This window comes from Vicugna pacos, chromosome 17 (assembly GCF_048564905.1).
Source record: "Vicugna pacos chromosome 17, VicPac4, whole genome shotgun sequence".
Taxonomy (NCBI): Eukaryota; Metazoa; Chordata; class Mammalia; order Artiodactyla; family Camelidae; genus Vicugna; species Vicugna pacos.
The window spans coordinates 30,964,516-30,978,848 of NC_133003.1; the positions used below are offsets into that span (position 1 = coordinate 30,964,516).

The window sequence follows — 14,333 nt, forward strand, 5'->3', positions numbered from 1 at the left end:
AGGCTGGGAATGTGCCGGCCTGGGGGCGCGAGCAGGGAGTGAGCAGGGTGCGAGCAGGGCGCGCCCCGCCGCGACACTGCCAGAGCGATGAAACCCAACAGGAAACCCCGTCGCCCGGTAAAGGCAGCAGACCGCCCGTACCTCCTCAGACCCGAGCCAGGGGCCCCCCAAGTCTTGGGTGCGCGAGCAACGAGGACTGGGGGGGAATCCTCGCCAAGCCTGCTTATATCTCGGGGTCTTTAAGAGCTCGCAGAACAGTAATCTGGCAAAGAGTCGTCGGTCCCCGACGTCAATCACCCTCCTCCCCGATCTCCAGTCCCTAAACTGCCCCGGCCGAGTCCGCAGCACACCCAGGGCTGCAGCGGGAGAGAACTGGGCTGTGGGACCCCTACGAGGCGGGAACCGAGCGCGGCTGCTTTAAGAGCGCGGGAGGCGCGTGCCCGCCGCCGGCAGCCCGGCTGCGCGCCACCACCACCCCCGCCGCCGCGCGCCCCTGCTCGCGCGCCGCCGCCACCGCCACCGCGCGCCCCGTGCTCGCACGCTCGCCGGCTTTAAAGTCTCTGCCAGGATCCATGCTCACATGTTACTTCCTGTATGGAGGCATGGCTAGTTTCCAGCTCCGCGCTCCCCGATCCTCCCCAGCTCGCGCCGGAGCCACAACTTTCAGGAGCATGGACTGAAGGCGCCCTCGTCCTAGCGCCCCTCTGAGATCCTTTGTGTTTTCCTCGGTTTCCTCCGGCCGTTTCTATTTTGGGGGGCTCTTCGCTTCCCTCGCCTCTGCCCTCCCCTTCCCCGCTCGCAAACATGCCTCCTTCCTTCCCGGGGCCCTGGAAGGAGCTGCCTGCCTGAAGCCAGAGACGCCGCGTCGCGCTCAGCCCCGCCGCCGCCCGCCGGCTCTCAGGCTGCGCTGCGCTGCCGACTCAAGTTGGGGATCCTCGGCTGCTCGCCGCCGCTGCCTACGGTCCCTGCCTGCCCCGGGCCCAGGGCATTGCTGCCGCCGGCCGACTCCTCGCCCTGCCCGCTCAGCTCTCTCCTTTTTGAACAGAAAGCAGTTCTTCGCCGAGGATCGTCCCCAGCGTGGCTGCACGTTCCCGGTCACTTTTTGAGATTTTCCGGGGGGCGCTCGGCGGCTTCCCGGATTCCAGGGGGACTCGGGCCGCCGAGCGCGGGGGGCCCGTAGAGCGGGCGAGCAGGAGAAGAACCCGGGCTTAGCGGAGGCTCTTACGGAGGCAAGAACTTATTCAACAAGTTTACCCCCCCTGCCTTCCTCTTTTCGATGTGCGTTTTCGGACATGCGGAGGTTACTGGAACCGTGTTGGTGGATTTTGTTCCTGAAAATCACCAGTTCCGTGCTCCATTATGTCGTATGCTTCCCCGGTGAGTGCCGGCGGCCGAGGGGACGCGGCCCTAGCCGGCGCGCGCGGGGGATGCGGAGTTGCCGCCGGGGCACAGAGCTCGGGTGCCTGTCCCGGGGATCCGGGAGAGGGTGCAGGGGGGTCAGGCGCCTGGGGAGGAGAGAGGGATCCGCTCCGCTGGCTCTGGCGGCGTTTAGGAAGGCTGGTGTTTGGGGAGGGTGGAAGCAGGGGCTAACCAGCCAGGGGGACAGGGGCCGCAAGGGTCTGCCTCTTGCTCTGGTTTTGGGGGTCCTGGGGGAGCTGGAGTTGGGAGAAAAGAGGACTCGTTCTACTGATAGGTCGCCGTCCGGGAGAGCTAGAGGTCCAGGACTGTTGGGGAGACTGGGGCCATGGGGAGGATGCCTCTGTGGGCTTGGGGGGCCCAGGGTGCGTCCCTTGCTCATGAAGGGATTGAAGGAGCTCAGAAGAGGGTACTTGATTTGCTGCTCCCTGACTCTATGGAGAGGCTAGTGTTCGGGGAACGAAAGCTGGAGGCTGGACGTGGAGGATTGGGGATATTAGGAGCAGCTGGCATTCTGGTCTCGGGAGACGGGGGTGACCCCGGCTCCGGGCTGGGGCGCGGGCTGTGCTTCGGTGCCGGCGCGAGGGAGCCTTTCTGGGTGAGGGGACCTGGGCGCAGTGGGAGGGTAGGAAGCAGGCGTCTAGGAAGACCCGTGGCTCCCCGAGTCCGGGCCCGTGTCCCCTTTATCCCGCAACTCTGCTGTGCTGGTCTGCTCGGGTCCGGGCGCGGGGGAGGGGGGCGGGTCGGCGGCTGGGTTGCAATTCGCGCCTGGGCGGATTTTTTCCTGTCTCGCGCGCCCTGCCTACCTTTATCTTTGCCCTTTTGCAGGCTGTTCGCGGCTGGCAGACCCAGACCCGCACCGTTCTGATCAGGTTAAGACAGAAACAGTATTGGCTATTGATGAAGATAACAAATCACCGCACGTAGCGGTGTGCGGCTCGGCGACCCTCCTCTTCCAGCCCTCCACCGGCCGACCCCCCCCCTTCTCTTTCAACTCGGGGAGGGCAGAGGCCAGCTGACTCCCTCTTCACTCTTGCAGGCCCCCCTCCCCCTAGGCTACAGTCCCAAGCTCCCTAGAATCTGTCTAGCCCCCTCCCCGAAGATGGAGGCCACGTCCTCTGCCCTAATCGGAGAAGGAGTGGGAAGAAGGGGGCGATTCGTTTGTCATCCTTCGCTCTCCTAAGGACAGGGAACCCCTCCACCCCGCGCCGTTTTTCTGCCGTCTCATCCACCGGCTCCTGGATTCCCGGAGGTGGGGATTATCCAGAAAACAGAACGTGCCGCCAGATGTTTCTGCTCTCCCTGGCCACAGCCGCCTGTCCCCAGGCGGCCCGAGCGCCCGGTCTTGGTGCAGCGGGTCCCCCAGCTCCGTCGTGCGCCCTGGAGCAGGGTGCGGGCGTTCCTTCTGCCCTCGGGGACTGGCAGCGAGTGTCCCCTCTGCAGGCACTGGAGTGGCCTCGAGGGGCAGAGAGGCAAAGCACCGTCTCTTCTTCAGCATCCCCCTTTTCCTTTTACGAATTCTCCTGCCCCCGGAACCTCACAGAACTCCTACCACAGCCCAGAACCCCAGCTTGGACGCCGAGCTAGGACGTGCGTCCATACAAACCCTGAGGCCTGGGGTTTGCCCACCGTGGTCCTCCCTCCACCAGGGGCTGGGCATTGTCCCTTAAAATAACCCCCCCAACACCACTGTTCACTATTTGTGTTAATCATCTGCCCCTTCTAGACTATCATTTTTGCTGTAGATTTGCCGGCTGAGCGGGCTCAGGTGCACACTGGGGTCGAGCTTTGTAAGGGTCACGCTTTCATGGGGGCAGTGTGGGGCAGCAGGAGAGCAGCCTTGCAATACAAGGAATTTAATTCCACTTCTGGCCTTCTCCTTATGCTCGGGTGTGCAGTCAGTAGGCCGGCCGGGATTTTCTTTTTCCTGATGTCTGAGGAATCCTGAAATCCAAAATGGGACCACCAGTGATGCCGCCTGCTTGGGACTGGGACAGTTACCGTCTTCCACATTTTCTGTGCGTCCCACGCTGCGAGGTAAATAGTCCATTCCCTGGTCCAGGAGCCAGAAGGTGTCGGAAAGGAAAGGGGCAATGGTGCGACGCGCGGGAAGAAGGGTTGTGGCTTGGAAAAGTGCCGCCAGAGAGAGTGCAGCTGCAGCCTTTGCAACCAGGCAAAGTTAAAATGTCAGAGCCGTAGATGCCGGCTTTCCGTTTTTCGAAGGTGCGGAGACGCCACTGGACCTCAGGGGGCGCCCCCGAGCCACTTGTCGGGCTCCTGCCATCTCCACCCGTGCCGCTCGGCCACCTCTGTGCGATGGGGCCGCGGTTGTGGCAGGGCTGGGGTGGGAGGCTCGACAACTTGCAGATGCGCCTGGGAGCGAGGAGGCGGCCTCAGCTCCGCTCTGCTGCTCCTTGGCGGCTCTAAACCGTTGGGGACCTCGAATTTGCTTTGGGACCCCCTCCCCACCTTGCCTGACCTAACCTGGGAAGCATTTATCCGGTTGACACGAGGGATAAGAAATGCTTCTGGTGTTGGATTAGAGTCCTTCTGTGACATCTTGACCAAAATGTCTTGTTAGTTATTTTGTTTGTTGTCTCTCAGAATCGCACCAACTTTTCTGATACATTTGTTCTCAGCTCCTGTCCAGGATACAGGATAGCTGTCATTTGGACCAAACTCTTGCATGGGTCCTTCCCCAGAAGATGGGAACCAGTGGCTTTTATTCTCTCAACAACAGCATGGCACGTGTGGGACCCGCGTCTTGGTTAGTGTCTCAAGTGATGTTTCCACTTTCCAGAGCATCAAACATATAGTGCATAGTACGTTCTTTCCCTACATCTTTTAAAAAATATTAAGAAAAATTTATGAAAATGGAAAAATATAATGAACCCCTATGGACCCCTTACCCAGCTACAACAATTACAACTCAGTTTTCCATCTTCCATACTCCCACCTCCTCCCTAACAGTTCATTATTTTAAAGCAAATCATACGTATAGTTCATTTAAGCATTTGGTATTCTCTCTTAGTCATTGAGAATTTTAGGGCCTCCACCAAGATAAAAATTTTGTTACCTGAATGGGTTAACACACATAGTGTGTTTTTGTATTTTACTTTTTTTTTCAGAATTTTATTTAATTTTTTAGGTTTTGGGAAGTAATTAGTATGTGTGTATGTATGTATGCATTTATTTATTTGTTTATTTGTTTATTTATTTATTTATTTATTTATTTATTTATTATTTTTAGAGGAGGTACTGGGGATTGAACCTGAGATCTCATGCATGCTAAGCACACTCTCTACCACTTGAGCTATACGTCCCCCACTGTATTTTTACATTCTTAAACTATTCAGTAGAAACTTAGAAAAAAATTTTTTTATTGGTTTTTTTTTTTTCTCTTTCCGCCCTCAGAATGAAACCCTTCTCTTTGATTCTGATATGTTTTGTACTGTAGTTACATTACATCTAGGACGCTGACGTTGGAAACATTTCAGATGGAAAAGCTCTGCTGTGTAGCCTGGATGTGCTAGAATTGCAAGAGCCATGATTGATGTCTGGTGAATTTCCCTCGAAGAGGTCTCTTGGTGTATTTGCATGTACATGCTTTAGTCCTGGTGGACATCCTTTATGGCCTTTTTAGAAAAATGCAGAAGTAATCTTTGTAAGTTAGCAGTCATACTCTTTTAGGATGGGGTGAGAAATCATGCAACCCCCGCCCCTTCCCCAAAGTGTCTTGTTTGAAAACGGAGAATCTTTGTCCAGTCTTGAAACTTGGTCCCTCTAAACGCAGTCACGGAATGAAATCTTTGATGTTTCCTTCTAAATAGTGTTCATATGGCAGTTAGAAGTTAGAATATTAGAACAAATAGACATAAACAGAACCTTTTGGATATAAGGGAAGTTGCTATTGCCGGAGGCAGAATGATTATCGGAAAGGCTGGCTGAAATGAGAAAAAGAACTAACCAATAGTGAAGCTCTGGGCACCTCCCCTTAATTATGGACCTGTTTTCACGAAATAAAAGATAATATTATTTACGTGAGACAGTACAGGGTATGCTGTACAACAGCAAAATGATACAAAACCCCTTTCAGGTTCGTCTTTCTATTCTGAAAACCTCCCAAGTTAATATATTATAATCAGTTACATGTCAGTGCACTAATTGGAATGAACTTTCTTGCCTTTCATGAAAGATCATTTAAAATGCCTCAGAGCAATTGTTATTCGGGACCCCTCCTCCTTCCTTACCCCTTGCCTCATTTTCCTGGAAACTTCATGACCAAAGGACAGTCTGGACATAGTAGCCGTACCTCCGTGGAGAAGGCAGTTAAGTGTTGTTAGTGCTTTGTTGCTTCACCATCCTCCTTTTATGGTGAAAAGCTTTTGCTTTTGTTTTTAATCTGAGTATACTCTCAGCATTTTCTTAGAGCATGCAGGACAATACATTGTCATTTCTAAGCAGGAGTGGCCAGATGGACAAAGATTTTGATGAACACTTTAATCCTGGGGCATATCTTTCATGTGGTCACATTTCATAAGTCAGAGTTTATGGGAGAAATTCAGAGCATCTGAAGTGATCTTAAAAGTGCTTGATTCCGACCCCCACCCCCACCCCAAAAAACGCTTGGTGCGGTTTGATTATAAGTTGACCGTTATCTGGTGATGGGGTGGTAATCACTGAAACTGCATTTTGGGCTGTCTGTGTAGAGAATAAAAGGCCTGTGTATCAGATAAAATAAAGGAAGCCACGGAAATGTGCTTGGCCTCCACTTGTATTTCCCCGTTCGAGCCTGATCTAGGCAAAGCTGGTAGCCACCAAGGAGGGGCTCAGAAAAGTGAGAATGTTCTTCTGAGAAGAGCCTGCCCCCAACAGGCAGTGAGAACTGCTTGTGGAATTTGGCAGCTGTCGCTGAATTTGAACCAGAATGAGGAGGCCTGAGTACACATTAGGCCCTCAGTAAATATTCTCAAGTGATTAAGAGATCAGATGCCTCTGTTTGCCTGTCTGAGAAATGGGAGTGGCCATCTTGTTTGTAAAAGACCCAAACCCAGAACTATGGCAGTGTTCTGTGTACTTCAAAGATCAAATGCACATCTGTAAAAAAAGATACCTGTTACTGACTTGGCTTTGTTTTTTGTTTGTTTGTTTGTTTGTTTTGTTTTGTTTTTGTATTTTTTGTTTGCTTACATGGAGTCATGACCAGAAAAATCACTCCAAAAATAATGTGTTTTAAAACCCCTGTTTACGTCTCCGTACTTTTTCCTGCAATTCCTTTTTCTCTCAAATTTCCAAGACCAAGGAACTGTTAATGTCCCTTTAAAAAAAAGTAAGTCTGGCAGTAATAGAGGTGAATTTCATTTTCAGAAAAGTCTATGGTGATTGAAATGTAGAACAGATAAATGGTTTGCTCCTGTTTTGAAGAGGGCTGAGGTTCATTGGTGCCGGCTGTGCAAGATCTCTCCAGGTAGCTAGAGGGCTCCACATGCTGTTGTCCCCTCCCACAGGGACACCTATCATCGCCGGGGTCCTTTCACCTGGTATCATTTGTAGCAAGAGGTTCTGACAGAAAAAAAAAAATACAATCTATGTGATTGCCAGGCCTATGCTGGCTTTAAGTTGTCTGACTACAGTACTTGATATGACTATTTAAAAAAAAATTGTAAAAAGTGCTTTTTGGGCTAGGTGGGGGAATGACAGCTAGCCAGGTTCAGATGTGCCTGGTTTCTCTTTTCCAAGCCCCCCTAACTGAATTGGGTGGTGGTACTGCTGTCCTTGGGCTGGAGGGGTGGGAGGCAACTCTCACGTGAAAGGAAAATCACTGTTTGGTGTATCTGCATATAGAAAGGAGAAACCTTTTAGGAGCCTAGAACTTTTTAATACTTTTAATTTCCTTCCTAAACCAGGTAGGTATGGAAAGTTGTTTAAAATATACCAAAGTGTATCTGAATATAGTCTCTACAGCCAGTCTGCCTCAGCCATTACTAGCTGTGCTGCTTTGGACAAGTTACTTAACCTCTCTGTGCCTCCCCCCAACTCCCCTCTCTGCATAATGGCATAGTGATGGGACCCTGAGTCCTAAGTTCTTCATGAGGCTTAAATGAGAATACACACTAAAGGACTTAGCACTGTGCATGGTAAATTGTCAGTCCTCAGTAATCAGTTCTTAATCATTTTTATTTTTTGTGTATTAAAGAGATTTGGGTAGGAGTATATAGAAACAGGAAAACTGAACTGAAAAAGACAACTGTATGTAAAAACAAAAACATTTTCAAAAAGTTTACATAAACCTTGCATGGTTTTTGTGCCTGGATTTGCTGTTGAGGGCGAGGCTGGCATGAGGATGGCCCATGGGTAATTAGTAAAATGGTTACATTTTGTGGTTTAAAGAAATGAGAAAGCCTCGGTGAAGTCTGAGATCCCTCCTTGCTCACAAAGCAGAGAAGGGCTCCACTTTCTCTGCTTAAAATGGGAAAGTTGTTTTCCACGGGCTTAAAATGTAGCATGTGAATCTCCAAGATCCCTGTGTGGTGTTACCCTTTGTAGAAAGAGTTGCTTGGCCCTGCATCCGGGAACGCCCATCCCCTTCTAAGGACTGCTGCACTGTGTGGTAACCAAGGAGAATGGGTCTGCCTGTGACTGTCATTGCTGGGTTTTAACTGTGTGCCGCAAATGGGAAGCTAACAGCAGTCTTTGGGTGTTGCTTTAATTTTGTACTGGTGTGACACTTAAACACACTTATGCCCCTGTCTCTGTAGCTTCATGGATTCAGACCTGAAGAGTGTACAAGAGAGAATCTCACACTGTGCGTGCAAAGCTCCTGCCCGCTAATCAATTTTTTGCAAACTGAAATCAGCATGATGGTTTTCTGACCAAACAACAAAATACAATTTTAAACTACTCGACTTAGCTATTTTGGGGCTGTAGCAAAGTGACACAGTTGGCTGCTGAAATCTAGCAACTAAAAAAGAAGCAATGAAAGCATAGTTCATGGAATATGTAACACTTCCATGTAAGAAATAGGACAACTAATTTTATTTTTGGGTTTGTGATACTATTTTCCTAACAAGGAGAGGGAAGCAAGTTGTCGATTGATACTGCAGTGTGTATACTTTTGAGGAATGCATACCAGTTATTAGACGAATCCAGGAGGTATTTAAATTCTGATACCGTTGCAGCCACATAAATTCCACAGTGCACTTATATCAGATGAACTCAACAGTTTGGAATAATTTGGATAGGAGACACAGCCATTAGCACTTCACCAAATACAAAAGCAGAGTCCAGATTAGTGAGGAAATGTCAGTGACTTTTCAAGAGTCCAGTTAGTCACAAATTGTGAAGAGGATTTATTTACAAAGCAATGGTTATTTATAAAAAATGAGTTCTATTCATTAACAAAAGGTCAGTTTTCCTGAAGTGTTTCGATTCAGTGAATGTGAAGGCTGAGAGCCGGCCGTGGCCTTGGGAGTGTTACTGGGTAGCTGTGGTCTTGGCTATGTCACTGGGCCAGTTACTCAACCTCCTGTGGGAGTGGGGTTGGGTGGTGGTGGTGGTCTGACAGTCCCAGATATACATACCTCTTACTCAGGACCGCATCAAGACCTCAGAGGTCCAGGATGAAATCCTCGCTCTTTTGCAGCAGTCTTATGTTGAGTAAATGGGCCTCAGTTTTTTAATCTCTAAAATGGGAGCGATGGTTGTAACAGGCTACATTCGCCAAGCATTTGCCATGATCTAGCTGTTGTGCCAGAGCTTTTAATATGCCTTTAATCTGCCCTGGAAGAAGAAATCTTGAATATTCCCATTTTAGGATGAGGAAACTAAAGCTGAAAGGAAGTTGTCACTTGTTCAAGGTCACCTCTGTAGTAAGTAGGAGTGGCTGTAAGTGTCTCTCTAATCATCTCACAGGATTATTTTGAATCAGAATGGTTGCTGTTCATTGAGAAGATGTTTTTCCTAATTGCACAGGAAGGCCAATTAAAAGACAGACCCAGCATTTTGTATTTCATGCTACTACTTTTCCTATAAGCAAGTACCGTAAACACTGGGTGAAATAAAGGTGTCTTCCTGTATTTGCTACAATTAAATAAGGAAGTAATGCAATTAGTATAGGGTTTTATTTGGTTACATTGAAGAGATGACCTTTCTGCAAATTACTTTAGCTTCTGGATAAGCTGATAACAACTGTGGATAGAGTGAGTTTGTTGGTGGTGAGTTTTTCTGACTCCTCTTCAAAAGGATCTAAATTGATTTAGTTTATAATTTGAGAACTTTTGTTTGGGGTGTTGAACATGGTTATGTTATAATAACGGGGAATTATTATTATCCCATATATCATTTAAGTGTGGGCTGCAGGCTCTGAATTATGACTTCAGGAAAATGTCTGAGGGAGTTGTATTTGGCAAGAGATGGTTGGGTTCTGGAGTTTTCCTCTGGAGTTTAAAACTAGCCATGGGAGCCAGCCAAACCAGCTGTGGGATTTGGGCAAGACCCTCGGTTTCTTTGGGATTGTTTTCCTCACCCTTAACTAAATGGCTTCTAAGATTCCTTGGGAGTTCTAGAGATTGTTGATTCCAGGCAGGGTGGTTTGGGAGGTTGTGGCCTTTCTGTAGTATACAGATCAGATGCCCAGTCCACGTTATGTGATTTGCGAGGGGTCCTTCTTGTTAGCTTTGCTTCCTAAGGCACTAATAATCCTTTGATTATCTGGCAAACCTTGCTGCAGAGTATCCCCAGGGAGTTAGCAAACAAGGTAGTGAGTGGATCTTGGTTAATGGAATGCCTATAAGCAATTTTTGTTTCTAAGCATGAAACCTTACTTCTCCTGGAGTCTAGGTTAAAAAGAGAAAAGAAAAGAAATAGAGATTTGCTTATGCCAATGAAGTTATTTGTGGTTTTTAAAACTACTGAATGTGATTTAGGATTGGGGTGGTGGTGGCAGGATTCTTTGTCTGGAAAGAAACCTCCAGGGTAGTTCTGGAACGGAGAACTGAAGAAGGGACAGTCATCTGGGCTATCTGGAGCTCTGCAGGGGGCATCTGGCCAGCAGATGTGCTCTGTTTGGCCATTCAGTATTAAAAAAAAAAAATTAAACACTGAGGCATTTCTCATTCATGCCATCATCAAGTATACCTTTCATACCTGCAGCGTTCCAGGCACTGGGGAGACAGTGGGGACCAAAGCAGATGGAGACTCCTGCCCTCATGGGGGCTTCTCCTAAAAGTCTAGGTTACTCCGGGAAAATCGGAAGGTGTACCAACCCAGGTCGTGTGTCTTGCTTGGCGTCGGCAACAGTAAGCTGGAATTAAATAGTGGCGGCCCCCAGAGATGGAGCGCTTACCTGGCCCCCAGTGGTTATTTACAATACTCAGCTGGTCTCTGGAGGTGTTTACCACCGCATAGATGATTTCTCGATTTCTACCCTTAGGGACCGTTTTTTTTCCCTCCTTTGCTGCAACTTGTTTGCGGTTTTGTATTGCCTGGATTGGGTATGTGCAAATGTGTATGTGCGAGCACGTGCATCCTTGGCTGGTGAGCTGGCGTCCGTCTTCTCAGTCTGCAGCTCCGCAGCGGTCCTGCCTGTGTCTTTTTTTTTTTTTTTTTGCCTCTGCACTTGGCCTACCACTCAGATATTCCATAGTAAGGTGGCAAGTTCTATTATGATCTAAATTGTTGGCTTGTTCAATTTTAAAAAGTTGTGTTTTTAAACATTTCTTATTTAAGAACTCGTGCTCCTGGTGACTGTTACTAAACGACCCAAGAAGGGGTTGATGGGTGGGTAAGAGAGGGCTTAGGCCAGTGACCAGTATAGTAAAATCTGAGTAGATTGTTGTCGGAGATGTCACATCCGGGGGTCTCTTGCCAAAGAGCTTATTTTTCTCACATGATATCCCTGACCCAGTAATTTTTTCCATTTGACACCCACATATGGATTTCTCATATATGGTGGGAATATCACATATCTTAATTTTTCCAACATCAGCATGTGAAAACGTGAACTTTGAGTGGAGTAGAATGTCCAGCTTTTGGTATGGGCAGATGGAGGATTTGAGAAGGTGATTCATTCACCCTAATTCCAGTGCATGGTGTTAAGTAGTTATAATGTGTGGTACATCCACATGAATTGTTCACGTGTGATTCAGAGCCTAATTAGACTCTGCCCTTTGAGGACAAGACGTCCTTCTTTCTTCCACCTGTGAATTCTCAGTCTCTAGATGGTGGTAGTCATCTGTGAGCAGCTAATGCTGTCTAAAAGTACAGTGTCTTGATATCATTGTATGTGTTTTACAGAAATATCATGTTGCATGCTCTTGAGTCATGATGTCCAAGGTCATTATCTTTCTTAAGAGAATTCAGAGTATGTGTGTATATATTATTATATATATGGTCGTGGTGTTTGAAGTCCATTTTTAAAAAGGGAGAAACTAAGTTTGTACTTTCTGTTACTTGCCACTAGGGTATCTATTGCTGAAAATGATATATTCTAATTAGGGGTCAACTGTCTTATGGGGCAGTGGGGTTAGGCATTCATGGTCAGAAACTTTTTTTTTCTTTTGTGAAATTACTTAGACTAAATTCTGTGACTCGGATGTTTATTTGCATCAGAAGGGCCCTTGGCTCTAGGGTTGATCCGGGAGAAGTAGGCATTCTCATTTCTGCTTTGGTTGTTCTAGTAATAGTGACACGAGGTATATAGAGGGCAGCAGAGCTTGCTTGAGCTGGTTGTAGAGCATGAAGATGAATGTTGATGTTTTGCCTGGCTTTAAGCAGCCTGGTCTTGGAGAAGGGCTTGCACGAACTGACCACCTTGGCTTTGCCTGACGGGTGTCCATGGACTGTCTTATCTGATGTCTTCCACTAGACGGGTGTTGGCTGTACATCATTCCAGATGTGCTTAGGCAGGAGCTAAGTCTCTAGAACACATTCCTAGTCAATGCCTGTCCTCTTTTATTCCTCTCCCAACCCGTTGTTTTCTCTTCTAAAACTAGTCATTTTCTCTGCTTACATGTGTGCAGAGGGCGTGAGTGGAGGGTGTGAAAATCACTTGACAGTTTCAGGCATCAGCCCCTCATTTTCTCAATTGGTCAATTTGCACAGAAGCTGCTGAAATTATTTTATGTGATAGAGGGTGGGTGACTTTGGCATTAGAAGTCTTTCCAGACATTTTTTTAGGATGTGGTTTTTTAAAAGAAAACCTTCTCAGTTAACTGCAGTGTATTAACTGATATGAGGGAGCTGCTGGTTCCTGAGGTTTTTGCCTTCATTCGAGATGCTGGGCAGAGGGGAAATTGATTTCTGGAAAATCTTGGGAAACTGTAAGCACTCTGACCAGATAAACAAAGCAGTTTGTAGAAATAACTCTTAGATGCTGAGGGACCTTTAACAGGGTTTTGAGAAAATGAGATTTGAGATGGGTGGATTCAGATGAAAGAGGCCAGTGGCGAATACATGGTTTTGGAATTGCCCAGATCTGTCAGTCAAGTTTACTGGCTCAAGATAGTGAATCTTAGTTCTGTTCTGTACTAACTGGGGCCTATACTTACTTGATTGGTTTTCTTGTCTGTAGAATGTGGATAATGAGAGTTTCAATCTCCTTGAGTCCTTGTGAAGATGGAAAGAGATCATGTGTGCAGAGCACTAGGAAATCTTTAGGCAAACAGGACGGTATAAATGGTACCTGTTTTTAATAGTTGTTGTTTAAGATTTATGAAAGAAGTGTGTGCATAAATATGCCCTCAGTTAATGCCAGATGACCCAAAGAAAAGGTGGGAGAGCAGGGATCTGACAGTTAATGAAGTGGCAGGAACAGAATTTGAACTTCACTTTCTGGATGGTATCCTGTTCTAGCAGAGTAGGTGGTGGATGAATTAAGGTACACTTGGCTCCCCAGGAACATTTGCTATTGACAGAGGTGTGTCAAAGAGTCTATTAGGTTTTAATTTGCCCTAAATGTCCCCTGCATGAAGAAACAGGTTTCGTTGCCTTTGGTATTCTCATTGCTGAAATTATCTGTGTGGGTAGCATGTACGTGCTTTGCTAAATCTCTCTGTTGACATGGGGCCCATCCTATCCTCTGGTGCATGCAGATAGAAACATTCAGTGACAGTCTGTAGCATATGTGTTTGTTTTCTTCTTAACCCTGGGTTATCTTGCAGTTTTTCTACACAGAGATTGGAGATTGACATATGAGGCCCTTCAGCTTTACCTGTAGCCATGGCAGACATTGCTAGTTGATCACAGAGCTCTCTTCTGCTAAGGCCATAACTGGGTCTTAGAATCCTTTGGAAGAGGGAGAGAGGACTTTTGTGCCATCTCTGTGCTGTACTGAGACACATTAGCCAAATAGCATAAGGACAAGCATAGCTAAGGGGCTTTTATATTGTTACAAACAGGTTTGCCGCTATACAGGCAATTTTTAAGCCACACAGCTATTTTGAAATTGACCTGAAAGAGCAGGTATCAATAGCAAGTACCTTGTACCTTGTGCAAAGGTTTCCCGATCCATGAAATTGATTTGGGCTCATACTTGACTCACATTCATTTATTCAGGGGGAAGAAAATCCAATCTCTTGATGGTGGTTACATCATATTCTAATGGGTGAGCATTACTAATGGAGGTTTAGGGATCTAAAATTAGTTGCTTATTTTTCTTTTCTTTAAAGCCCAGAGGTTTTGCATCAGATTATGGCTCTTGTAGGACTGTTTATATTCCAAAGTGACACCTTTCTGAATTTTTAGCTATTTAAGTAAGTGTTAAGGATGGGCTTGGTGGCAGCAGTTTTTAAAATTCTGACTGACTAAATGGATCCTTTCCCCCCTGTTGTTTGTACCTGGTAAAGCATCTTGTGTTTACTCCAAATACATTCATTGTTACCTTTAGGGTAGCTTGTTTCTCAAGATTTGAGTGATCCTCT

General features: G+C 47.2%; 1 protein-coding gene across 4 annotated transcripts in view; it reads left to right on the forward strand.

Moving 5' to 3' along the window:
* The first annotated feature begins 575 nt into the window (after positions 1-575).
* PTPRG (protein tyrosine phosphatase receptor type G) overlaps positions 576-14,333 on the forward strand; it is a 658,718-nt gene continuing 644,960 nt past the window's right edge. For all 4 annotated transcript variants that reach the window (XM_015236580.3, XM_072941596.1, XM_015236598.3 and 1 more), the window contains exon 1: positions 576-1,377. In XM_015236580.3, the coding sequence (XP_015092066.2) occupies positions 1,293-1,377 (85 nt within the window). In that variant the 5' untranslated portion in view covers positions 576-1,292. The remainder of the gene's footprint in view (positions 1,378-14,333) is intronic.